Here is a 26,620-nt window from a genome sequence, read left to right on the forward strand (position 1 = left end):
GTTGTAGTAGATCATTGGTGTGTATTTACAACCTCATGTTTCCTCCGTTTTACATGGTGACACATACAGATTTTACATTGAGAAAGAGAATAAAGAGATAGCTTGTGTTGGATAACTTCCTGGTGTTGTGAAATGAAATCCATAAAATGGGATCGCTGCTTATTTATTCCTCCATTTCAGGTCCTCTCAGTTTTATATTTCTTCTAGTGCTCCTCAATCTCTCACACATTTAAATACCTCGTCTACACGTACACAGATACTTCTATAACACATATTTTCCTCTACCTTTTTAAAATAAACCTTCTGTCCACACCACCTTCGTTTTACTAAATGACTCCAAACACTCGGGCCAGTAGATAAAGGCCACGTCAACGATACCTCCAATACCAGAGAAGAACATTGTGAGCATGCTCAGTGTGGACGAATGATGACTTTACGATATGAGGAGATGAAGACGTTGATTGGGAGTCTTGTTGTACGAGACATTAACGCATCAACCAAACACAGTGCTTGTGTTTTGGGGTCACCAGCTCACCGTCTCCCCCGTTTCTCCCCCCCTCAGGGTCCAGGCTCTCCAGGCTCCCCCCGCGGTGCTGCTGGTCTTGGTGGTGGTGAAGTCGCCGTGGAGGAAGTAACGGAGCGACTCACCCAAACCGAGCTGCTCGTCTCTCAGCTGAAGGAGTTGATCCGGGAGAAGGACGCAGCACTTCACTCCAAAGATGAGCAACTTAAGGTGAGGACGGCCAAAGAGGTCAGAGCTGTTTGAGACAATGTTATTATGAGAGAGAGAGAGACGGAGGGAGAGAGAGAGGGAGAGAGAGAGAGAGAGACGGAGACAGAGAGAGACAGAGAGAGAGACGGGGAGAGAGAGAGAGAGACGGAGAGAGAGACAGAGAGAGAGAGAGAGACAGAGAGAGAGACAGACAGACAGAGAAAGAAAGAGACAGAGAGACAGACAGAGAAAGGGAGAGAGAGAGAGACGGAGAGCGAGACAAAGAGAGAGACCGACAGAGAGAGAGGGGGAGAGAGACAGACAGAGAAAGAGAGAGAGAGACGGAGAGAGAGACAAAAAGAGAGACAGAGAGAGAGAGACAAAGAGAGAAAGAGAGAGAGACAGAGACAGACAGACAGAGAGACAGATTTTCAAAAGCATGAACTGTGACTTCATTGAAGTGGTTCTTGTGAGTTTTAATGAACTTCTGAACTCCTTGTATTTGTAATACTGATATCATAATCAAATGTATTTGTGTATATATATATATATATATATATAATATAATATAATATACAGTATATATAATGTTTCTCTGTGATGTTCCTCGTACTAGACTAGACGCAATAGTGCTCTGGTCTGAGAGGGATTTGTCCCAGCTGGTTACATGAGTTATTCTGATCCCGTTAGTCACCGACTGAGATCAAGCCGGATCTAGTTAACTATTAAACCCTCGAGTCACAGTCCGTCTCACAATAATAAAGACAGGAATGTGAGATTAGAGCTCCGCCGTGGTGCAGTCCATGTTTGGAGGGAGCTCCACTGCTCTACAGGTCGTCCTCACTCTACTGTTCTCGCACTGTCAGAAACCAAACATTAGAGGAACCAATTTAAAAAGGTATCCAACCTAAAAACTCAGCCCAGTGTGACCAGCTTGTTTCCAATGAAAGCAGCACTAGCTTCAGAAGCTGTGCTAAATATAGCAAGAAAGTCTCCCAACCACCCCCCAAATTATCACGATGAATGTGGCTATTGTTAGCACTCACAGCTGTTCAGATAGCAGCTTGTGGAAGACGCTGGCTGAATGAACCAATATATAACAAATATAACAAAACAGTGTCTCTAAGATACATCAGCTCACCTCTAACGTATGTCCTGTTCACACTGAGGTAAAGAACAGTTACTGTGACTCAGGTGGAGAAGGAGACGTGAGGTAAAGAACAGTTACTGTGACTCAGGTGGAGAAGCAGACGTGAGGTAAAGAACAGTTACTGTGACTCAGGTGGAGAAGCAGACGTTTGGTAAAGAACAGTTACTGTGACTCAGGTGGAGAAGCAGACGTTTGGTAAAGAACAGTTACTGTGACTCAGGTGGAGAAGCAGACGTGAGGTAAAGAACAGTTACTGTGACTCAGGTGGAGAAGCAGACGTTTGGTAAAGAACAGTTACTGTGACTCAGGTGGAGAAGCAGACGTTTGGTAAAGAACAGTTACTGTGACTCAGGTGGAGAAGGAGACGTGAGGTAAAGAACAGTTACTGTGACTCAGGTGGAGAAGCAGACGTTTGGTAAAGAACAGTTACTGTGACTCGGGTGGAGAAGGAGACGTGAGGTAAAGAACAGTTACTGTGACTCAGGTGGAGAAGGAGACGTGAGGTAAAGAACAGTTACTGTGACTCAGGTGGAGAAGCAGACGTTTGGTAAAGAACAGTTACTGTGACTCAGGTGGAGAAGGAGACGTGAGGTAAAGAACAGTTACTGTCACTTTGGTGGAGAAGCAGACGTTTGGTAAAGAACAGTTACTGTGACTCAGGTGGAGAAGGAGACGTGGGGTAAAGAACAGTTACTATGACTCAGGTGGAGAAGGAGACGTGAGGTAAAGAACAGTTACTGTGACTCAGGTGGAGAAGGAGACGTGAGGTAAAGAACAGTTACTGTGACTCAGGTGGAGAAGCAGACGTGAAGTAAAGAACAGTTACTGTGACTCAGGTGGAGAAGCAGACGTGAGGTAAAGAACAGTTACTGTCACTCGGGTGGAGAAGGAGACGTTTGGTAAAGAACAGTTACTGTGACTCGGGTGGAGAAGCAGATGTTTGGTAAAGAACAGTTACTGTGACTCAGGTGGAGAAGCAGACGTGAGGTAAAGAACAGTTACTGTGACTCAGGTGGAGAAGCAGACGTGAGGTAAAGAACAGTTACTGTCACTCGGGTGGAGAAGCAGACGTTTGGTAAAGAACAGTTACTGTGACTCAGGTGGAGAAGGAGACGTGGGGTAAAGAACAGTTACTATGACTCAGGTGGAGAGGGAGACGTTTGGTAAAGAACAGTTACTGTGACTCGGGTGGAGAAGGAGACGTGAGGTAAAGAACAGTTACTGTCACTCGGGTGGAGAAGCAGACGTTTGGTAAAGAACAGTTACTGTGACTCAGGTGGAGAAGCAGATGTTTGGTAAAGAACAGTTACTGTGACTCAGGTGGAGAAGCAGATGTTTGGTAAAGAACAGTTACTGTGACTCAGGTGGAGAAGGAGACGTGAGGTAAAGAACAGTTACTGTGACTCAGGTGGAGAAGCAGACGTTTGGTAAAGAACAGTTACTGTGACTCAGGTGGAGAAGGAGACGTGAGGTAAAGAACAGTTACTGTGACTCAGGTGGAGAAGCAGACGTGAGGTAAAGAACAGTTACTGTGACTCAGGTGGAGAAGCAGACGTGAGGTAAAGAACAGTTACTGTCACTCGGGTGGAGAAGCAGACGTTTGGTAAAGAACAGTTACTGTGACTCAGGTGGAGAAGGAGACGTGGGGTAAAGAACAGTTACTATGACTCAGGTGGAGAGGGAGACGTTTGGTAAAGAACAGTTACTGTGACTCGGGTGGAGAAGGAGACGTGAGGTAAAGAACAGTTACTGTCACTCGGGTGGAGAAGCAGACGTTTGGTAAAGAACAGTTACTGTGACTCAGGTGGAGAAGCAGATGTTTGGTAAAGAACAGTTACTGTGACTCAGGTGGAGAAGCAGATGTTTGGTAAAGAACAGTTACTGTGACTCAGGTGGAGAAGGAGACGTGAGGTAAAGAACAGTTACTGTGACTCAGGTGGAGAAGCAGACGTTTGGTAAAGAACAGTTACTGTGACTCAGGAGGAGAAGCAGACGTTTGGTAAAGAACAGTTACTGTGACTCAGGTGGAGAAGGAGACGTGTGAGTCCAAACTGTCGAAGCTGCGTCTGCAGAACAAGGCCAAGGTGACGTCGCTCACCTGTCAGCTGGAGGAGCTGAGGAGGCAGCAGGGAGGTCCGGGCACGCCCACTCACAGCAAGAAGGTAAAGAAACACATTCATGCATTCACACCGGTAGGAATACCGACAATGAATGCATGAAATTCTTGTTTTTATACCAATTCTAATGCAGATTTAAGATTTACACGTTTTTACCACTAGGGGGCACAATGCAGAGTCAGTGTAAAACATTGGCTTATGAAGTTGTTATGCTATAATGATGAATATAGTAACTTCCAGTAGAGTCGACACAGAGCATTACGAGCATCACGTTTGTAGTTTTTTGCCTCGTGGTAAATGTAGTCCGATGCGTGTGATTTCACAGCGTTGTCTTTTCGTCGTCCCCTCATAGGGATCGTCAGAGGGAGAACACGCCAGCCGAGGAAAGATCGTGTTGCTGAAGAAGAAGGTCGAGGAACTAGAACAGCAGCTCGCACAAAGACAAGAGGACCTGGAACACACGGTAAAGTGTCTTCATGCCTCAGCGTTATTTCACCTGAGTGGTGTTAAGAAGAAGGAAACAAACTGAAGAACTCTCAATTCAACGTCATATCACTGCACAGTCGTAGCAAACGTCATTCTAGCGTTTATTCTGCCTTTTTTTTTGGTGTTTCCTCTAACGATGAGCTGGTCCCTGGTTTGTTCCAGAGGAAGGAGGTGGAGTCACAGCGGCGGCGCGGCGAGGAGATGGACGCCATGCTGACGGAGAGGGACAGGAAGCTGGCGGACAAAGAGGCTTACATTGTTCACCTGCAGACAGCGCTGACAGGAGACCAGCCCGGCACACCGGCACCACAGCAGCAGGTCTGATTCAACCCTAGGGTCACACCAGCTTGGTCATCCTAGCAAACTAATCTAGACTTGGAGATTTGAGAGGGGTTTTATTTTGAAAGTCCCCCTCATAATGTCCTGATATTGTGTGAGTGACGGTCTGAGGTACCTGGGAGAAGCAAAACGCCAACAGCCTTAAAAACAACAGCTGTTGTTTCACGATGTCCTCGTTAACTAGATTCCTCGTAGGAAAAGACATCAGGTGTATAGTCCATGTATTCCCCACCCTTTACTCCCAGGTATTTGTTGTTTTCAGCACTTGATATTAGTATTGCATATTTAAATATTGAACCGCGCTTCTCCTCCTCAGGAGGCGGAGGCCGGTGGAGCGATGCAGGAGCTGCAGCTGCTGGTGCAGAGCCTCACCAGGAAGGTGGGAGAGGCGGAGGAGCGCTACAGTTTGCTGCAGGAGCAGACGGACAGCTTCAGAGAGCTGCTGGCCTCGGAGAAGGAGCAGTACGTCCAGAAGGAGGAGATGTACAAGCGGAACGTACGTTCCTCTGACGACGCCTCTGCCGGAAGAATGTCATGCTGTTGTCTCGAGTCTCACCGTGTTCGTTTGTTTGTTTGTTTAGATCCAGACGTTCAAAGACATCATTATTCAGAAGGATAAACAGGTGACGGAGATCAACCAGATGCACGAGCAGGAGCTCTTCAAGCTGGCGGCGAAGTCTGACGCCAGTGCAGACTTGGAGCAGGTAGTGACATCGCTCATGTGTCATCTGTTCAGAGGAGACTGAAAAGCTTGTCTGTGTCGGTTGTGTGGCGTTGACAACATCTTTTGGTCTCCTCCTTCAGCTTTTGAAGGCTCTGAAGCAGAAGCTTCATGAGAAGGAGGAGGTGCTTCTGGGTAAAACGCAGGTCATCGATGTTCTGCAGGGAGAGGTGGACGGCCGGGACCAACAGATACAGGTCAGGAACCAACAGGAGGAGAGCTAGTAACGTTAGCATCACCGCTAACGGCTAACCAACGGAGGTTCACTTCAGTTACACTATGATGCCTTCAGGCTCTGCTCAGTGAACACGAGTACTGGCTGAAGGTAGATTATAACGTTATCGTGATGCGTTCACGTGTAATCTGTAAAATGTAGTTTTGGTGATGAACTTGAATAGATCCAGTAGTTTGAAGGAGATGTTTTCACGTTAATATAAAATAGATATTAACTTCATAACACGAGCTATCAGCACATTATTATACATCAGTAAACATAATAAATATGTGATAGTCATTCACATATGTGTCACATGACCTCCTCTCAGGATCTGGCGGAGCGGCTGCGTCGGCTGCACGTGGAGCGAGAGAGCCTGGCGTCCAAGATGGAGGCCGAGAAGCACGTGATGCGAGCGCAACTCCGCGACCTGATGGAGAAGCAGCAGGCGGAGGTGCAGCGAGTGACGGAGCGGCATCAGGCCCAGGTGGACCAAACGCAGCGGGACCTCCTGGGGCAGCTGGAGGAGCTGAGGAGGTCCTCGGGAGGTGGACGCACGGCCGCAGACTCCGCCTCCACGCCCGCAGACTCCCCCTCCACGCCCGCAGACTCCGCCTCCAGCCAAAGGATCGCTGAGCTGGAAGGTTGGTGGTTCTTTATTTTGATTGTTCAGAAGACATTCAGGGTCAATTTCATGGTGGTTTAAGACGCTCAGCATTTAGACTCGGCACATGTTTATCTTTAAGTCAGAAAACATTAAAGGAGGAAGTTAAATAATGTACATTACAACCGTACATTTGATACTGTAATGACAATCCATACAGCTCTGTGAGATGTCTTCAGAAAGCATCTTTAAGGTCCTATAGTCTTGAGTTTCTTATCTTAATATCATTTCTTTTGCAGTCCAAGTGAAGCAGAAAGCGGAGGAAGCGAGCAGATCAGAGGCCAAGTTCCTGAAAACGAAGGCCTGGTCTAAGTCTCGGATCAGACAGCTGGAGGAGGAGCTGAAGAAGAGCCAGGTGAGATGCTTGGTTATGATGCTCCACCCTCCTGATGTTTCAGTGACGTTTTTCTTTTGAATTGATCCAAAAGGAATTACAGGAAACTCTTAAGCTTAGAGTATGATAACAGAAGGTAATAACAGAAGGTAATAACAGAACGTAATAACAGAACGTAATAACAGAGTATAATAACAGAAGGTAATAACAGAAGGTAATAACAGAGTGTAATAACAGAGTGTAATAACAGAGTATAATAACAGAAGGTAATAACAGAAGGTAATAACAGAAGGTAATAACAGAGTGTAATAACAGAAGGTAATAACAGAGTGTAATAACAGAACGTAATAACAGAGTGTAATAACAGAGTATAATAACAGAACGTAATAACAGAGTGTAATAACAGAGTATAATAACAGAATGTAATAACAGAGTATAATAACAGAGTATAATAACAGAACGTAATAACAGAGTGTAATAACAGAGTATAATAACAGAGTATAATAACAGAGTATAATAACAGAACGTAATAACAGAGTATAATAACAGAGTATAATAACAGAGTATAATAACAGAGTATAATAACAGAACGTAATAACAGAGTATAATAACAGAGTATAATAACAGAGTATAATAACAGAACGTAATAACAGAGTGTAATAACAGAAGGTAATAACAGAACGTAATAACAGAACGTAATAACAGAACGTAATAACAGTGTAATAACAGTGTAATAACAGAGTATAATAACAGAGTATAATAACAGAACGTAATAACAGTGTAATAACAGAATGTAATAACAGAATGTAGTAACAGAATGTAATAACAGAGTGTAATAACAGAGTATAATAACAGAGTGTAATAACAGAGTGTAATAAGAGTGTAATAACAGAGTATAATAACAGAGTATAATAACAGAACGTAATAACAGAACGTAATAACAGAGTATAATAACAGAGTGTAATAACAGAGTGTAATAACAGAGTGTAATAACAGAGTGTAATAACAGAGTATAATAACAGAACGTAATAACAGAATGTAATAACAGAGTATAATAACAGAATGTAATAACAGAGTGTAATAACAGTGTAATAACAGAGTGTAATAACAGAGTATAATAACAGAGTGTAATAACAGAGTATAATAACAGAGTGTAATAACAGAAGGTAATAACAGAACGTAATTACGGAATATAAACAGATTTAGAAGCTGATCATTCTGACCCCTTTAGGCTGGAGGTGCCCCCCCCGACCTGACTGCCCTGAGGAGTCGTATCACAGCACTGGAGGAGGAGCGAGAGGAAAACATCTGGAAAGTGGAGCAATACGAGGAGCTCAAAGCAAAGAACGGTACAGAAGTGATTATTCTCGTTACGTCTGCAGCGTCTTTGGAGGCTGTGGAGCCAAAACAAACGTTGTGTGTTTGATGTTTTCTTCAAGACATGCTGGAGACCAAGCTGGTGGTGTATGAGGAGCAACAGAGGACTCTACAAGCAGACCTGGAGCAGTTCACCAAGAGGGCTGCCTCTCAGGTCCGGGGTCCAGACCTCCTTTAACACCCACCTCCACCCGCTCGTCGTCGGGTTCTCCTCTGACTCTCTGCTCCCTTCTGCTCACAGGCGAGCGAGTCCGGCAGCGCCGACGACGCTCAGAGCCAGGTGCTGGAGTGGCAGGAGATGGTGACGGAGGCGGTCAGCGCCAGGGACCGGGCCAAGGAGGAGAAGGCGGCCATGGCCCTCCGCATCAGCCACATGGAGGAGGAGAGAGAGGGTAAGGCCGGAGGAGGATGACGAGGAGCCACCCATCAGTGGAAAGTCTGCTCCGTCGTTTGTACATCCTAATGCACACTGCTCGTGCTCAGTGCCTTTCATTTATAGGGTTATTAATCCTATACATGTTGCACAGTTATTGTTTTTATTCATTCAATTCAATTTGTAGAATTGGATTCTGTTGGCGAATGATCCAAACATCAACATTTAAAGTCAAAGATGGTTGTAATCATTTTACATGTTTTTATCCAACACAATATTCTTCTTCATCCATATTTGTTTTTTTTATATATATATATATCTCCCACTCGTGCACACAAAGAGAGGCCAAACCTGTGTGAACCGGGTGGTCCAGCAGCAATCTAACAGCACCATGAACTACATTTATATAAAGACCGAAAATAAGACAAAAATCTATTATTTTTGTTGCCGTCTTTTCATAAAATATGACAGCAGACATTCAAAGCTAGTGAAGGACGTTGGGTACAGCACTGGTATTGTGTTGTACCCCCCCCCCACCACCACCACCACCACCACCTCCTCCTCCCCCATCATGTTTCAGAGCCAGGAGGCGTTAGGAGTTGTGTTTCACTGTTTGCTCCTCTGTTGTCTGACTGAACATTACTTTCTTTTTTTCTTATTTTTTTTCCCGTCCTCACCGGTGTTACCGGGGAGCATTTGGTTCGCCCCCCCACATTGCCCCCTCACCTCCCCCCCCCACTCCTGCCCCTGTTCCAGGGATGGGAGCAGCCACTCAGAACAGTTTCCCATCAGTTTTGTGCATGCAGGCCTCCCCCCCCCCCCCCCCCTCCCAAACCTCCAGTGCCGCTCACTGTGCTGCCTGCTGCTCCCCCTGAACTTCACCGTAGGAGAGCTGCCGGCAGCACAGTGACAGGCTGCACTTCAGAGTCCGCCATTTTGTTTCTCCGTCCTTCCTCCCTCTCCTCTGTTGTTCCTCTGTTCCATCTCCTTCACCGTCTTCTCTCCTTCTGTTTCCTTCGATCTCTGGTGTGGCCACACTAAAGTATTTAGGAATACTCCAGCAGTGATGATTAATAACTGTCAAATATAATGAATGTTTCTTTTCTGGTGGGATGGCTCTCACTCTGGAGGAGTACTAACACGTGTAATAACACTAATGTCTTTGTAACAATGATATCAGATGTATCTGATGAAGCTCACATAGTCCAGGTGTTTTAGAATGTAGTGAGGAACAACCTCCAGGTTCTTTAAAGCTCTTCAAAGCTTCATGTGTTAAAGCTGCATTCTCTCTAGTGTCCACCAGGGGGCGACTCCTCTGGTTGTATAGAAGTCTAGTCTAAAATGACTCTACTTCTCTCTTGATTTATTCCCTCAGTAAACATTGTAAACATGAGTTTATGGTCTCAATCTCTAGTTTACAGTCTTCTTCAATACAGCATGATGTTCATAAACGTCCTGCTCAGAATAAAACGTCTCCTGACAGAAAACCACAATCGTCCTCGTCGGTAGAGATGAGGACGATTGTTCTGTTTTTTTAACTTTAGCGTTCTCTCCTGTCACTCCTGTGTCGGTGATATCTGGTGATTTAATTCAAGGGAAGCTTCTACACTGACCTGCTGGTTGGTGCTGCCTTCAAGTGCTGCTGGAAATCACCAGTTTGTTTGCTGTAGTGGAAGCTGAGATCCTTCATGGAGTCAGATGTAATCTAAGTTACAATACACAACATCTTAATCATTGATGACCTGTCCATTATTAATGTTATTTAATGTAGAACCAAAGCCATAACTCAAAGGGAGAGCTTTTACATTTACTCATCTAATTTGGGGCAAAGTTAATAAAAATGATTTTCCCTTAATGTTGAACCTTTGATGGCCTCCATCTTAAAGCTACGGCGCTCCTCTGGAGTCACATGGTGGTTTATTGATCAGTCATTATTGTTATATAACAGGCCACATTTAGTTTTTATGTTGTATTGATTTAGAAGTCTGAATACTTATTAATGTATGTGTTTTGTTTTTTTGATTCATAATAATCAGGATTGATGTCCTGGACTTAGAAGTTGAATTACTTAAGAGTAGCAATACTTTAATATTTAAAACTCAACAGCGGTAGATGTTTCATGTGGGGAAACATCTGTAAGTATCATATGAGGAAAGTTGTTTTCCTACCATGTGACTCCAGAGCGGTTCCATGACCGACACCAGCAGGATGTACCGCTCACATCTGACAGCAGACGACTGATGATTGATACTCTCCTCTCCTGTTCTTATCAATGATCCATTCATAATCCTTCAATGATCCATTAATAATCCTTTACTGATCCTTTCATAATCCCTCCTGCTGTGGTCCGTGTTGGTGCATGTTCAGGACTGTTGTAGTAATGTCTGCGTAGATCACATCTGTGCTTCACTCTGCTGTTACACTGAGCGCTGCTGAACCCACTGGACTCTCTTCTTTTTCTACCCCCCCCCATCCCCCCCCCCCCCTCTACACATTAAAATCAGCCTGTTGTCACAAAACCGATGGGAGCGTGTTTGGTTAATCTGCCGTTGCCCTGCTTGCTCCCTATGCTGCTAAATGAAAACCCAAATTCAAGAATCCCGTCGGATGTGAGAGAACATGACTCTCCTTCCTCTCCTTCCTCCCACAGCCACTCGTCTCCTCCCCCCTTTGTGTCTCCCACGTGTTTCATTGCCGTTTTTTTTTTTCCTCTGCTATGCAAATTAGGTGTGCATGGCTCTGACCAGAATGTTGCTTTTGAAGTGTTTCTCAGGTCCTCGTTTCAAAATAGAAAAGTGCGAACAGTTCCTCCATGCTTGATCCTCTCAGTCGTGCTTCTCTTGCAGTCTGTCTCTGTCGTTGCTTTCTCTGTTTTCTATGTTACAAAAGAAAAGTGCCTCGTCTCCCTCTTCATCCAAACACCACACCAACACACTTCATCTGTTCTCCTTCTCTGCCACCCTGTCTTCAAAAATACAAACGTCTTCTTCCACTCTTTCCCGTCATCCTGTCCTCCCCCATATCCATCAATACATCCTCAATCCAACCCAAACACTCCCCCCCCCCTCTCCCTGTGGCACAAAACTGATTGAGGATGACTGGTTCTTTCCTGGCTGCTCCGATCCAGCACTGGCCACTCGGCAGCAGGAGTTGGAGGAGGAGCTGACTCAAGCTCGGGGGCTCAACCAGCACCGGGCCAAGAAGATGGCCGCTCCGGCCCAGCGGAGCCTGCAGGTACCTGGACACGTTTAGACATGTGTTAAATGCTTCAATGTAAAACTTCTACTGTTGTTGTTGTTGTTGTTGTTTATCTCGCCTGCCTCTCGGGGCTTCCGTAGTTTTTATCTCGCCTGCCTCTCTGGGCTTCCGTAGTTTTTATGTCGCCTGCCCCCTCGGGGCTTCCGTAGTTTTTATCTCGCCTGCCTCTCTGGGCTTCCGTAGTTTTTATGTCGCCTGCCCCCTCGGGGCTTCCGTACTTTTTATGTCGCCTGCCCCCTCGGGGCTTCCGTAGTTTTTATGTCGCCTGCCCCCTCGGGGCTTCCGTAGTTTTTATGTCGCCTGCCTCTCGGGGCTTCCGTAGTTTTTATGTCGCCTGCCTCTCGGGGCTTCCGTAGTTTTTATGTCGCCTGCCACTCGGGGCTTCCGTAGTTTTTATGTCGCCTGCCACTCGGGGCTTCCGTAGTTTTTATGTCGCCTGCCTCTCGGGGCTTCCATAGTTTTTATGTCGCCTGCCACTCGGGGCTTCTGTAGTTTTTATCTCGCCTGCCTCTCGGGGCTTCCGTAGTTTTATGTCGCTTACCTCTCGGGGCTTCCGTAGTTTTATGTCGCCTGCCTCTCGGGGCTTCCGTAGTTTTTATGTCGCCTGCCTCTCGGGGCTTCCGTAGTTTTTATGTCGCCTGCCACTCGGGGCTTCCGTAGTTTTTATGTCGCCTGCCTCTCGGGGCTTCCATAGTTTTTATGTCGCCTGCCTCTCGGGGCTTCCGTAGTTTTTATGTCGCCTACCTCTCTGGGCTTCCATAGTTTTTATCTCGCCTACTATTAAAGACACACCGCTCTGCTTCACATACGTGTCTCCCCCCCCCCTCCCACAGGAGGACTTTGAGTTTGACGGACAGGCCTCGTTCCAGGACCCCCGGAGCCCCTCAGAGAGCACCACCCCGATGGAGGGAGAGAACATGGGAGGTTGGTGGCCCGAGTACAGTACTCCCGACACAGGTGTGAGACCCGCTGGACAGTTTGCACCGGCATGCACACGTTCATCCGTCACACCGCTCTGGGAGGGTGTCACCGGGGTGATATGTGGTCGTTTTTCACCGTAACACTTCATTTAGTGTGGGGTTGTTTCTGTTGGTTTGGTTTTACGTCCGTGTGTTCCATCTAACCTGGCAGCACGGGGACTGTGAGAGCTGGGTTATCTTCACTGGGGGTTTACTGGGTTCAGCTTCACCTCCACCAGTGGACTAGATGTAAGCTCTCCTCACATGTCAACCCACTCTGGGACAATTGGTGTCCTCCCAAGAGAGAGCGACTCATTCATCTCCATCAGTTTGTGTTCTGTGGACGTGGTGCATGCTGGTTGAGCTGGCTAGTGTTTGTTGGTCCACTGAACGCTCTGAATTCTCGTGAGGTCGTGTAAATGTAGGTGACAGGATAAGCTCCTCCTCCCTGGTAAGTTTTACTTATTATTTATTGATTGTTTGCATGCTCACCTTCTTTCTTTTCTTCATTTCCTCTCATCCTGTCGTCTTCGTGTCACGAAACCAAAAACTACTTCATCAGTGAACACTAACAATGGAAGTTCTGACCGACGTACTTCTTGGTTGTTTGTGGCTGAAACCTGAATGCATTCCACACTCTGTCTTCTGACCAATGACTCGTCTCCAGAATGTCTTTTAATAATCAATCTGAAGAGACTCTGTATCCTGTGATTATTGATCCACCTCTTCTATACTTCACCTCTTTTTACCTCTGGACAGTCAAGTCTTCACACATGAAGACAAACTTTTAATCTGTTTGAATTAATGCAAAAGCAGTTCTGCCCTTTGAGCAGCTGGAAGGCTTTTATTCTGAAACATCTGAGCAGGAAGTGTCCTTGATGGTAGCTCATCAAGGCCTGAAGAATAGAAGAAATAGAGAAGCTCCGTTGCCGTACTGATGAAACGCGTGCAGTGGAACCGTGCGTGATGTTGAGTCAGGAGTCGGATCCTCCTCCTCCTTGACTCCTCTCCTCTCTTCTCTTCTCCTCCCCTCTCCTCTCTGATGACTCCAGACGGTCTGCGGTCCGTCGTGGAGGAGCTGGAGCTGGAGCGGAACCAGCTGCAGGAGCAGATACTGAGTCTGGAGGAGCGCTGTCAAGATCTGGAGGACCGGCTGCAGCTGCAGGCCCGCATAGAGGCCTTACAGGTAACCTCACGGGGCTCGGTCCAACCCGGGACTGTCTTCTGTAATCCCGTCTAGGATTTTGTAACAGGCCCTTCTAACGCAGGTGACGTTTGATGTAGATGAAGATGAGCAGCCATTTTGGGTCTCTCAGGTGTGTTGGTGTCTCTCTCGTGTGTGTGTGTGTGTGTGTGTGTGTGTGTGTGTGTGTGTGTGTGTGTGTGTGTGTGTGTGTGTGTGTGTGTGTGTGTGTGTGTGTGTGTGTGTGTGTGTGACGGCTAACGGTGTGGTGTGCTCCTTTAACCTCAGACGTTCTGAGTCACCGGGTGTCACACCTCACTTCTTAAAGGGACAGTAGTGATGTTCTGCGGTGTGGTTCCCCTCTGATGCTGCTCTGCAGCTCTCTGCTGTGATCCACGTCTGTGTGCGGTGACAACCTTTTCCCGTGTTACTCTGTGCGCCGTGTCGATCCGTCTTCTCGCTGCCTCCACAGAACGAGTCGGAGAGACTACAGAGCCAGCTGACCGGCCTCCGCGCTCAGCAGAGCCGAGATGCGGAGAACCACCAGCTGCTGGTCGGCAGCCTCACCGAGCAGCTCAAAGGGTGAGCTCCTCTAGACGCCAGGGGCCTCGCTGTCCTCTGTCTCTACAGGCGCCTGTGTTCCTTCACCTTGCTGCACACGGCCTGGTATCTGATGCAGGTGTGTGTGTGTGTGTGTGTGTGTGTGTGTGTGTGTGTGTGATCGTGTTCTTCAGACTCAGCAGCACACAGGAGTGTCTGGAAAGCTCCCTCATCGAGAAGGAGAACACGTTGGCCAAGACGTCGGAGAAGCTGGAGCTCATCGGCAGCCTCCGAGAGTCTCTGAGCGAAAAAGAGATTCAGTGCAGAGAGGCGTCCGACAAGCTGCTCCAGGCCGAGCACACCGTGAGAGCTCCGACTCATCGTTCTGTGGTAGTCTCTGTTTCAGGTTCTGCAGTGGTTCTCTTCATTGTGTGTGTGTTTGTTGTCGTTTTCTTCCCTGCAGCTTGAGAACGTTTCCAAGAGATGCAGCAGCTCAGAGAAACAGAGCTCTGAGCTGAAGGCAGAAGTCGTGGACCTCACGCAGAAGCTCAGTGTGCTGAAGGAGAAGGTGTGACGCATTCATGTCATATTCACTTGTGTGTTTGGTCTGTTCGTTGCATACGAGGACTTGTGGTTAAAGTCCCAGTGAAAGGAGCTTAGAACGTCTTTATACTGAAGTGTTTCACGGTGAAGCAGAATATTTGAGCTGTGCACAAGAGGGAATAAATCAAGTCCTCAGCTTTTGAGGAATACATGAGATGCAGTCATCTTATATGGCTTTTCACTCGATGCTTCATTGTTGTCTTTTCATCTTCTCATTTTCAGACACAGAAGCAGGAAGTCACCATCGAAACTTTACAGACGGAGCTCGATCAGACGAACGAGGAGCTGGACAAATTAAACTCCGCCCACTTGGAAGAGCGAGCCCAGCTCATCCACGAGCTGCAGAGCTGCGAGCGCGAAATCGACAGACTCAAAGACGCGCTGCTGGAGAAGGAGGAGGAGATCCAAACCCTCGCCGGGAACGCGGCGGAGTACGCGGAGCAGGTCGCGGCGCTGAAGCAGGAGGTCAAGCTCAAAGAGGAGAACCTGGTCCGTGTAGAAAGCGCTCTGAGTAAGGCGGAGCGGGAGGCCGCGGTCATCAGAGAGTCTCAGACTTCAGATCAGCAGGCGCTGGATAGCAAGATCACAGAGCTGGTGGAGAAAGTGAAGGATGCAGAGGAGGAGCTGCTCAAGGCCAAAGAGGAGCGAGAGTCTAGAGAGGCCGAGCTGGAACATCTGGTGAAGCAGACGGAGGAGGACAAGAGAACCATCCTGGACCTTCGGGGGGAGATCCAGAAGCAGCTCGTGAGCCATCGCAGTCACCTCTCTGAATGTGAAACGCACATCGCTGCAGTAAAAGAGCAGCTGACTGCGTCCACGCAGAAGCAGCGGGAGTCGGAAGAACTCCTTTTGCAGCTCAAGGACAGAGACGCCGGCAGCGAGCGGCTGCAGCAGCAGCTTAGCGAGAAAGAGCAGACGTACGAAAGAGAGCTGAAGTCCTTCAAGGATGAGCGGAACAAACTCCTGGCACAGGTGGAAAGATATAGTCACGAAACGCAGACGTTGTCCAAGCGGCTAGAGGAGCAAACGCAGAGCGAGGAGCGCATCAAGAAGGAGATCCAAGAGAAAGTGGAAACCATAGAGACGCTGGAGAACCAACTGAAGACGACTGACAGACGGGCCGAGGACGAGAGGCAGAAATACAATGACCAACTGCAAAACCGGGATTCAGAGAACGAGAAGCTGAGCGGCGAACTTCAGAGCAAATCTGAACATATCTCCAAGCTCCAGAATCTCTTAAAGAGCATGAAGACGGAGAAGAAGCAGCTGCAGGAGAAACTTAAAGGGCTGACGGAGGAGCTGGAGCAGCAGAAGCAGAACGTCGAGCAACTCGGTGAAAAGATGTCGTCCGCTCTTGAACTCAACCGCGGTCTTCAGGATCAAGTCGACGGCCTCACGAAAGAGAAGGAGAGGCTCCAACTGGAAGTAACCGGGAGCGTGGAAACCATCTCAGGAGTCACGCTTGAGAGGGATTCGTTGCAAACCAAAGTGTCCGCGTTGGAAACGCAGCTTTCACAAAACAACACGACGCTTGAAGAGCTCCAAAAAGATAAAGAGGATCTGACCCTTCAAGCGCTCGAGTTAAACGGAGTTCTCCAGCGAAGCGCCAACTCAAACTCAGAGATTCTGCTGGCAAAGACAGAGGAATGCAGTAACCTCGGCCAGCTGCTCAGGGAGAGAGAGGAGGAGGTGACGCGACTGCGACAGCAAGCGCAAAGCCGGTCGGAGGAGGATCACCGGTCGCAGGTCGAGGCCCAACGGCAGCAGCAGGCGCAGCTTCAGGAGACGCTGTCTCTGCTTCGAGAGCAGGAACGCAGTCTGAAGTCTGAGTTAAAGGAGAAGGAGGAAGGGAACCGCAGTTTGCAGGACGAGATCGCTCACCGGGAACATGTTGCGGTCAAGCTACAGGCGGAAGCCGCATCGCTGAGCGAGGAGCGCTCGCAGCTTCGCCGGCTCATCGAGGAGCGAGAAGAAGCGTTGGAAAATGTGACGCGACAGAGTCAGGAACGCAAAGAGGAGGTGGACGACGCAAACAACACCGTCAAGGCTCTGAGTGAGCGGATCCGGAAGCTGGAGTCCGAAGCGGAACTGAGGCAAAAGGACCTGGCTGGGTTAAACGGACACATCCAGGCGGTGACGGAGCAAAACCACCAACTCCGTGCTGCTTGTGAATCCAGAGAGAGGGAGCTCGCTCTGCAGGCGCAGGGTCGGTCTGACCTCGACGGACGGCTTCAAGCGACGCTGGAGCAGAACGCCAGTTTCAGCCTGAAGATTAGCAGCCTCCTAGAGAGCAATGAGCGACTCCAGGAGGAGTTAGCGCAGAACGTCAAGTCAGCTTCTGAACTAACCGCGGAGAGGAGTTCACTCCAGGAACACAACTCCGGGCTTCAAATTCAAATCTCAGAGAATCAGAAGATAATCACCGGCCTGTTGAAGGAAAAGGAGGAGCTTGCTTTTGCGGAAGACGAATTGAAAAAGATCCTCAGGGAGAGCGAACGGTCGAACTCTGCAGGTTTGCTTGAGAAAACCAGCGAATGTGCGTCTCTGTCAAGAACGTTGAAGGAGAGAGAAGAGCAACTTGAAAGTCAACGAGAGCGAGCCGGTCGACTCAACGCCTCGTTGAACGAGAAGCAGAACCAGCTGCTGCAACTTCAGGATACCGTGTCTATGCTTCAGGAGCAAGGGTCCGTGCTGAAGTCGGGGCTGCTGGAGAAAGACGCCGTGCTTCAGCAGAAAGCAGAGGAGTGCGGCGTTCGTCAGAATGAAGTGGTGCAGCTGAAAGCCCTCGTGTCCCAGCTGCAGAGTGAAGTAGAGACGCTCAGGACAGAGACAAAGATAATAATAGAGCAAAAAGAACAGACATTAAAGGACTTGAGGGATGAGTTTCAAAACCAGAAAGAAGAGCTGAGTAAACGAAACGAGTCGGTGTTCTCGCTCAGCGGTCAGCTCGGCGCCATGAACGAGAGCGCTGCAGAGGCGGAGGTCGAGATGACCGCCCTGAAGGCCGCTGTGCAGAAACTCGCTGCGGAGAACGGTCAGCTGACTCAGAATGAGGACCGGAGGAAAGCGGAGATCGTCGATTTCAACGACGACGTTCAAGCGCTGAGCGAGCAGAACGCGAGGTTGAAGTCTGAACTTCAGAAAGCGGCGACGGAGGTCGAACGTCTCAAAACGGCAGTTTGCGATGCGGACGGCAAACTCCAAGCCGCGGACTCGGAGAAGGAGAGGCTTCACCTCACCTTGCGAGGAAAAGATGACTCCCTGAAACAGCAGGAGAATCTGATCCAGCAACTCACCGGGAGGACCTCTGAGCAGGAGGAGCGGCTGAAACAGAAAGCAGATGACAATGCGAGTTTAAGTGCAAAAGTTTCAGAGCTTGAAGATTCCATCTGTAAACTCAGAGGACAAGTCGACAGCCTTTCTTCGGAGTCTTCCGTACTGAAAACTGCTTTGGAGAAAAAGGAACAGCTGAGTCTTGAATATCAGAGTCATTCTTCAGCTGCCGTTGAGGATCTCAAGTCAAACCTACAAGCCAAAGAGGCAGAGTGTGAGGGCTTGAAAGAACAGATGTCCCACCTGGAAGAATCGGTCACAAAGCTCAGCAGCAGCCTCCAGGTACAGATGTCTGAGGCGGAGAATCTGAAAAAGGCCTTTGAAGAAAAGCAGGCGGCTCTTTTGGACCAATCAAGGTCTCTTCAGGATGTTCAGAGAAGAGCAGACGAGGCTTTGGTCTTCAAGTCTCGGTTCATGGAGAGCACAGAGTCGGTGTCGCAGCTTCAGAGTCACATTCAGCTCCTGTCCGCCGAGTCCGAAAACCTCAAAACGTCAGCAGAGGAAACACAAAGTGCCTTCAGCGACCTTCAACAGAAGTACGCGGCTAATTTAGAGGAGCTGCAGGATGCGAGGAAGCAGCTGTCCCAGACCGCCGAGGAGGTGTCCAACCTTCGCAAGTTACTGGACGACACCAGCGCCGAACGTCAGGCGACCGTAGAAACACTGAGGGACGAGTTGTCTCGGATCCATCGCAAAGTTCAGAAAACCGAAGACCTGAACTCCAGTCTGTCGAAGGAGAAGGACGAAGCTTTCGCTTCCCATCAAGCCAGCGTGTCGCTGCTGACCGTCGAAATAGAACGACTCAAATCGCAGCATCTTCAAGTCGTGGCACAAATGAACGCACTGACGGAGAACCTGGAGCAGAGGGAAATGGCTCTCCATGCGATTAACAGTCAGTACACGTCTCAGGCCAAACACACATCCCAGCTGGTCTCAGAAATGCAGAAAGTGGAACAGCAGAACAAGAGGCTGAATGAGGAGATCGATTCGTCGAAGGAGGAGCACCAGAGGCGTCTCACGGCCGTCGGTAATGAAAACGCGCGTTTGCAAGAGGAGGTCAGGAAGCATCTCGCGGAGAGAGAAGCGTTGGAACGGAAACATCATCAAGTACGAGCGTCGCAGGTCCAGATGGAGCAGCAGTCCAGCAGCTTGAGCCACATAATGGAGCGAACGATGTCCGAGAAGGAGAGCCTTCAAGCAAAGGTTAGTGCCAAAGACGAAGAGGTCTCTCGATTAGCAGAAAACATAGAAAAGATAGAGCAGATTCTGCAGGACTCTGAGAAAGAGTGGCTGTTAGTGCTGGATAGAGAGAAACAGGATAAGAACCTGCTTGCAGAGCAATTGAAAAGTGTTGAAAATGAAATGAAATCTAAAGATGTCAAAGTTAATGCTCTGAAAGGAGACTTGGACAGCTTGCAGGAGAAGCTAGCAGAGGCCTCCTCCGCTATCAGGCAGAGGTCTGATCAGCTGAGCGCCAAAGAGTCGGAGGCGTCGGCGTCCAGGATTCAGCTTGAGAAGGTTTTAGCGTCCGTCCAGGAAAAGGACAATGACAACACTAATTTGCAACAGGCTCTAAAAGCTGCAGAACACGAGTTGCAAAAACTCGTAGCGAGAAGAATCGGTGCCGACGAAGAGTCCTCTGTGTCGCCGCCGTCTGAGAGATCGGCTGCTTCTTTACAGGACGTGATAAGACAAGTACAGGAAAGCCATCAGTCCGAGGTAGATGCTTTGAGAGGTGAGTTGGAGGAAACACTCAGTAGAGGAGAGAGGAATAACGAGGAGAAGGGTCAACAAATTGCTCTTTTGAAAGAGACGGTGGAGCATCTGCAGACTCGACTGGACGCCGAGTTAGAGGCGGTGAAAGAAGCTGCTGTCAAACACTCTTCTTTACACACAGAATCACAGGCAAAAGATGAGCAGATCAGCTGCATGAGCATTCAGATCAGTCAGCAGAAGGAGCTTCTCGCTGGACTTAGTCAGCAGTTGCGGGACAGAGACGTGTCCGTCGCCCAACTTATCGAATCCGCCTCAAATGAGAGAATGAGACTCGGTGAGGAGAAAACTTCTCTGACGGCGCGATTGGAAAGCGTCGAGCGAGAACGCGAAACCGCCGCGAGGAGGCTCGAAGAGATTTCTCAGCGGTCGGAGGAGCGTCTGTCGCGCTCGCTGAGTGAAATCGAGACCAAGAATTGTGAGAAGCTTGAGCTGATCGACGCAAACGACAATCTAAAGAGGGAAGTGGCCAAGGTGTCGAAAGAGAAGGACGCAACGAAGAAGAAGCTTCAGGCTGCCCTCCTTGTAAGAAAGGATCTGTTGAAGAAAATTGAGCAGTATGAAAGCCAAAACGAAAAAAGTGAGGTTTCACTTTTGCACGATAAATTAGAAGAAGCAACAAATCAAGCCCAGGCCTCTGCAGAGATGTATCAAGAAAACGTTTCTCTTCTCGAAAAGAAACTTCTTGAGAAGGAAGGAGAGATTCTCAAACTCAAAACAGGAAGTGAAAGACTTCTGGAACAACTTCAGTCGGAAAAACAAACGCTGCAAGCCGCGTTCAATGAGAAAGAAGTGAGTTTGTCAGAAACTCTGCAGACGCTGACTGAGAGGAGCATCCTCATGGAGCAGCTGCAGTCCAGAGCCGCCGAGAGGGAGGAGGCGTACGAGCGAGACAGGAGCGACTGGGTGCGGAGATCAGAAGAGCTTCAAAAGGAAATCCAGTCGTGTAAAGAAGACTTGGAGGACAGATCTTCCTCCGCTGCTTCTGTCGTCGATTTGGAAAATGAGCTCGCGCAGATGAAGCTCGAAAAGGCGAAGATACAGAAGAAGGCCCAGGCTGCCTTGCTGGCACGCAAAGAGACGCTGAAGAAAGCTCAAGAGAACGAAAAGAAGTTAACCCAAGAGCTGGCTGAGCTGAAGGACGACTACAAGGCCCTCTTGGAGCAACGCTGCCAGCAGACGAACGAGCTGAACGCCGTCCAGTTGGACTTTGACGAGAAGGTCAAGGGGCTGGAGGAACTCCGTCAGAGATCTTTGTCCGATCTAGACGAGCTGGACACTTTGAGACAGCTCGTCGAGGAGAGGGATAAAACTCTGCAAGATCTGAAGATGTCTCTGGCTGAGAAGGAGAGCCAGCTCCATTCTCTGTCAAACCTGCAGACGGAGCTCGAAAATGTTAAAGCCAAATTTGAGAGCTCGTCTCTTGAGATGGCGAGTAAGGACGAGGCTCTGGTGGCCGTGGAGCGAAGAGCAGACGCTCTGAAATCCAAACTTCAGACGCTGGAGAAGGACTCAGAGAAAGCTCGTGCAGAAGTAAAAGAGAAAGCGGAAGAAGTTGAGAAATATCAGGAAGCGATTAAAGTTGCCGAGCTAAAGACCCAAGAGGAGAAGCAGGACTTATTGAAGAAGCTGAGCGTCTCACTGGAACACATGCACGCAAATGAGGAAAAATACCAGCTCTTGATGGTGCAGAACGAGGCTCTTTTGGAGAAAAGTGACCAGATGAAAGTGGAACTTGAGGCTTTAGCGTCACAGAGATCTTTGGAAGTTTTAGCCGTTCAAAAGACGGCAACGGAAACGAAGCAGGAGCTCTGTGACGACAAAAGTGTTCTGACCGAGGAGCTTGAAAAAGCACAACTGCATTGTTCTGAAACACAAACGAAGTTGGATTTGTTAAAGCAAGAAAGTGGAAATGCTCTCAGATTAATCGGTGAACTCAGAGATGAGGTGACGGCGCTGAAGGAGCAGCTGAAGGAGAAAGTAACTGAGCAGAACAAACAGGAGGACGTGAACAAAGAAGTCTCCCGTTCGTCCGGCAGATGTGCGGAAAACTTTGAAGTGAAACTAAAGGAGAGAGAAGACGCCTTGTCAGTTTCTCAGGCTCTAGTTTCAGAAAAGGAAGAACTGATATCTGCACTCGAACTGCAATTGCAGCGTCAAGTTAAAATGCATGAAAGTGCCGTTGAAAAGATGAGAACGGAGGCTGCTGAGCTTCAGAAATCTGGAAGCGACGGCTCCAAAGCGAACGATCAGGACGGCCGGAGCAAAGCTTCTCTCCTGACCAGGAAACTTCAAGCGGCTTTAGTTTCCAGGAAAGAGCTCTTGAAGGAAAACGCAACGCTCAAAGAAGAGGTAGAAAAGCTGTCAGCCAAACACGACGCCAAAGAAGCCGAGCGCTGCTCTCTGGAGTCGTCGGTGCTGAAGTTAAAACGGCAGAACGTGGAGCTGGAAAGCTCCGTGTCGTCTCTGGCCAGGGAGAACGAGGAGCTTGAAAGCTTGAAGCTAACCGTAGAAAACATCACGCGGCAGAAACAAGCCTTCGAGTCTCTGAAGGACTCTCAGACGGAGGAGCTGTCCAAGTGGAAGTCCAAGCACGCCGAGCTGAAGCAAGAGTACGAGTCTCTTCTGCAGGCTTATGAGAACGTGAGCAGTGAAATGGACAAGATGAGGCAGCTTCTGGAGGGGGCCAAACGAGAGCGGCAGGAAGCCCTCAGGAAAATCCACCAACGTGAGACCGAGATGGAGGTTCTGGACAAGCAAGCTCGAGAGTCAGAGGAAGAAAATGGGAAAATTAAAGAGAGGATGCACACATTTTCCAAAGAGAAGCGGCAGAAGATTGAAGAGCTGGAGGAGGAGAATCTGAAAATTAGAAAAGAGCTCGCTGAGCTCGAGGAAAACCACAAACTGGCAACATGCGAGCTGACCGATAAAGATCAACAGTCGGAGGCGGAGGTTTGCAGACTCGGAGAGAAGCTCGCTGAATTGGAGGCTGAAAATAACCGACTGGCAGCAAAGCTTGCAGAGGCTAGCCGTGCGTTGGAAGAGAAGCACTCTGAATCAAACGAGTACACAAACAACATGCAGCTCAAACTTGACGAAGCACTCGGTTTGAACAATTCCCTGACGGCCCAGATCGAGGCCCAGAAAACAGAACTTGGAGCTCAGTTGGAAATCAACAATCTGCTGCAAAAAGAGAAGCAACATCTTTGTGAAAGATTGGAGAAGATGCAGAACGATCACGAGCTGCAGCTGGGAAATAAAGAGGACGACATTAAAGAGCTCAAAGACGTCATTAACAAGCACACCAGAGAGAGCGTCTGCCTGAACGAGAAGGTGAGGATCTTGGAGGATGACAAGTCTCTTCTGCAGGAGGAGCTTGAAAACGTTCAAGAGATTTCAGAGAAGGTGAAGAATGAAAATGAACATCTGGAAACTGCGATCCTGAAAAACTCTGAGAGGATCGACGAACTGACCGAGTCCGTCTCCGCTTTGCAAACCCAAAACACGCAGCTGTCCTCTCAGCTGGCGGCGAGCAAAGAGTCGAGCGGTAGAGTCCGCCAAGAAAAAGAGGAGGAGCAGCTCAAGCTGGTCCGAGAGTTCGAGGAGAAGCTCAAGACGGTTCAGAGGGGCAGCCAGGGCTCCAAGAACGTGAAGAAAGAACTCCAAGAGCTGCTCAGAGAGAAGCACCACGAGATCAATCACCTGCAGCAAAACTGCATTAAATACCAGGAAGTGATCTTGGATTTGGAGAGCGCTGTGAAGAGCTCACGGTCGGCCTGTGAACACTTGGAGCGAGAGCTGAAGAAAAGCTCAGAGCAGACGTCGGCTTTAGAGGAGAGAAGTAAACTGGTTGAAGTCGAGCTGACGACGCACAAGGAGCTCCTCCAGGAGGCCACGGACAAGATCCTGAGTGTTGAGTCTGAACGAGACCAGCTGGCTCTGGACGTCTCACAGGAAAGTAACAAATCTGAGGATCACAACATCACAACGTCGTCACCAAATGTAGATGAGAAACAATTCAGTTCTTATTTGGAGAATCAGTTCATGTTACAGCAGCAGATAGAAGACCTTAAGGACCTGAGAGATAAAGAAAGCCAAAAGGTGATTGAGCTGAGGCAGCACTTGGACTCTCAGGACCTTCAGATTAATACTCTGAAGAGATCGGCGGAGACGAACGAGACCAAGATGTCCGCTTTATCCGCCACCCCTCAAGGCGCAGATGCTTCCAAACGCTGGAGTGATTTGTACCAAAAGACGTTACACGAGAAGGACAGCCAGCTCCTGGAGCAGGGTTTCGTGATCAAGCGGTTCCTGGAGGACATGAGAGTGAAAGACAAAGAGGTGAACGAGCTCCGAGTGACCAAGTCCCGGCTGGAGAGGACCCTCAGCGAATACTCCGTCGCTGCCGCGGCGCAGCAGAGGCAGCTGTTTCTCCTGAGCGCGAGCAACGCTGAGCTCTCCGAGACCGTGGAGCTCATGGGCGCGCAGGTGAGGGAGCTCGGCGCTCACGCCGAAAGAATCGAACAAGATAAAAACGCGCTGAACCGACAGCTCGCCGACAAGGAAGACGTGATCTCCCAAACGCAGCTAAATCTGCAGCAGGTGGAGAAGACGAGCGCAGACTCGGACGCTCAGCTGTTCCTTTTACGGTCTCTAAATGACAAAGTTCAAGCCGACTTCGAGAAGCAGGAGGGGATTTCCCTGCAGCTGAAAACGCTCCTCCACGGCAAAGACGCCGAGATCTCCTCCTTGCTGTCCTGCAGAGACGGACAGATGTCCGGATATCTGGAACAACTCCAGGCGAATCACCGCGCCCAGTCAGCCGTGTACGAGGACAGGTTGGCGTCGTCCCGCTACCAGAGAGAGACGGCCGACAAAGAGCTGAGAGGCCTCGAAGCGAAGGCGAGAAGCCTCCAAGTTAAAGTGGACAGGTCGATCCAGGAGAAGGAGCAGGCGGCCGCGAAGATGGAGTCGTTCAAGAACTCCATGGTGTCTCTACAGAGCGAACGGGAGCGGCTGACGTCAGAATACAGGATCCTTGAAGCAAAGAGCCAGTTGGGGTTCAAGGGGAAAGACGGCTCAGCTGACGGGGAGGGCGGCGCCACCAAAGGCCTCAAACATGAAATACGGAAGCTGTTGCATCAAATGGATGATCTCAACTCAGAGAACGCCATGCTCAGGGCTCAACTGGTCCGGTACAGAGAGGATCTGAATCAGGTTTTATTCCTGAAGGACAACCAGCTGAAGGGGCTGCTGAAGAAGCAGCAGGATGTGATCAAAGACCTGGAAGACCAAAAAGCTGCAGCCGAAAAGCAGCACAGAGAGTCTCGGTCGGACCTTCAAAAGGAGGAAGAGGCGAGTGATACTTTAAGAGCAGAGATCTCTCAACTCAAAGCTCAGGTTTCCAGTCTGCAGGCTGACATGTCAACTCTAAAACAAGAAAGAGCCGCGACGGATGAAGGCAAAGTGATCGCTGATTTGCAGGAAGCGGTCGCAGCCAAAGCGGCTGAATGTAACAACCTCCAGCAAAAGCTTCTTGCTCAGAAGGTCCTAACTGACGAGCTGAAGGAAAAAGTGCAGCTGGTGGAGACCGAGACGGACAAAAACCTGGCGCAAGCCGAGGACAAGTACAACGGCGAGCTGGACGCCTTCGAGCGCGAGGTGGAGCTGATGAGGACCGAGCGCGAGACGGCGGACCTCAGGACGGCGGAGCTCTCTGCAGAGCTGCTGGAGATGGAGCAGCAGCTGTCGGAGGCCAAGACGCAGAGCAAAGACACCAAGGCCCAGAACGAGTCCATGTGCAGAGCCATGGCCGCCCTGCAGAACGACCGAGACCAGCTCATCGAGGACTTCAAGATCCTGAGAAACGGATACGACGAGGAGCTCCGGGAGACTCGGGCGGCCCTGAACAAGGCGGAGCGCGGCCTGCGGGACGTCACGTCCGACCTGGCGATGTTGGCCAAGCAGAGGGACGTCCTCGCTCGGAAGTCGGCGGCTTTAGAGAACGGAGACGCGCACGCGGCGCTGAGCAAGTTGCTGGACGAGCTGTCGAGGGAGTTGTCGGAGAAGGAAAGGGAGCTGAAGCGGGTCGTCCTGGACAACGACACGTTCAGCAGGCAGCTGTCGGCGTTCTCCAGATCCATGGCCAGCCTCCAAAACGACCGTGAGCGGCTGATGGAGGAGCTCGCCGGGGCCAAAAGAGCGGTCGAGTCCGGGCAAGGGTCGAGTCCGGAGACGGGAAAGTCAAGAGGAAGTGTCCTCCAGAGTGAGAAGGAAGGACCGGTAAGTGAAGTCCTCCGCTGTGGTTTGAGTTTGGCTGCTCGCTGTCACTTCTTCTCTGCGCCGTTTCATTATGCAGAAAGAAAGCATGCAGGGTCAGCAGTGTTTCATACGTCATCGCTTTGACTTGCATGGTGGCGTTTCTTTGTGTTTTGTGTCGGGATGCTCATGTGTTTGTGTCTGTGAAGTTTAGTCTGAAAACATT

At 49.3% G+C, this 26,620-nt stretch overlaps 1 protein-coding gene across 1 annotated transcript in view; it reads left to right on the top strand.

The window, feature by feature from the left end:
- The window catches only part of si:ch211-220f16.2 (golgin subfamily B member 1), a 35,340-nt gene that overhangs the window by 3,348 nt on the left and 5,372 nt on the right, over positions 1–26,620 (top strand). Inside the window, exons 3-22 of the mRNA XM_068728737.1 lie at positions 563–733; positions 3,887–4,024; positions 4,332–4,442; positions 4,628–4,783; positions 5,121–5,300; positions 5,386–5,508; positions 5,609–5,722; positions 6,071–6,383; positions 6,643–6,758; positions 7,969–8,086; positions 8,177–8,268; positions 8,356–8,506; positions 11,615–11,721; positions 12,579–12,702; positions 13,757–13,890; positions 14,360–14,469; positions 14,622–14,790; positions 14,891–14,995; positions 15,253–20,098; positions 20,129–26,418. Coding sequence (XP_068584838.1) covers positions 563–733; positions 3,887–4,024; positions 4,332–4,442; positions 4,628–4,783; positions 5,121–5,300; positions 5,386–5,508; positions 5,609–5,722; positions 6,071–6,383; positions 6,643–6,758; positions 7,969–8,086; positions 8,177–8,268; positions 8,356–8,506; positions 11,615–11,721; positions 12,579–12,702; positions 13,757–13,890; positions 14,360–14,469; positions 14,622–14,790; positions 14,891–14,995; positions 15,253–20,098; positions 20,129–26,418 — 13,668 coding nt within the window. The remainder of the gene's footprint in view (positions 1–562; positions 734–3,886; positions 4,025–4,331; positions 4,443–4,627; positions 4,784–5,120; positions 5,301–5,385; positions 5,509–5,608; positions 5,723–6,070; positions 6,384–6,642; positions 6,759–7,968; positions 8,087–8,176; positions 8,269–8,355; positions 8,507–11,614; positions 11,722–12,578; positions 12,703–13,756; positions 13,891–14,359; positions 14,470–14,621; positions 14,791–14,890; positions 14,996–15,252; positions 20,099–20,128; positions 26,419–26,620) is intronic.

This window comes from Cebidichthys violaceus, unplaced genomic scaffold (assembly GCF_023349555.1).
Source record: "Cebidichthys violaceus isolate CVI_PGR_0920_01 unplaced genomic scaffold, fCebVio1.0.p SCAF_43, whole genome shotgun sequence".
Classification (NCBI taxonomy): Eukaryota; Metazoa; Chordata; class Actinopteri; order Perciformes; family Stichaeidae; genus Cebidichthys; species Cebidichthys violaceus.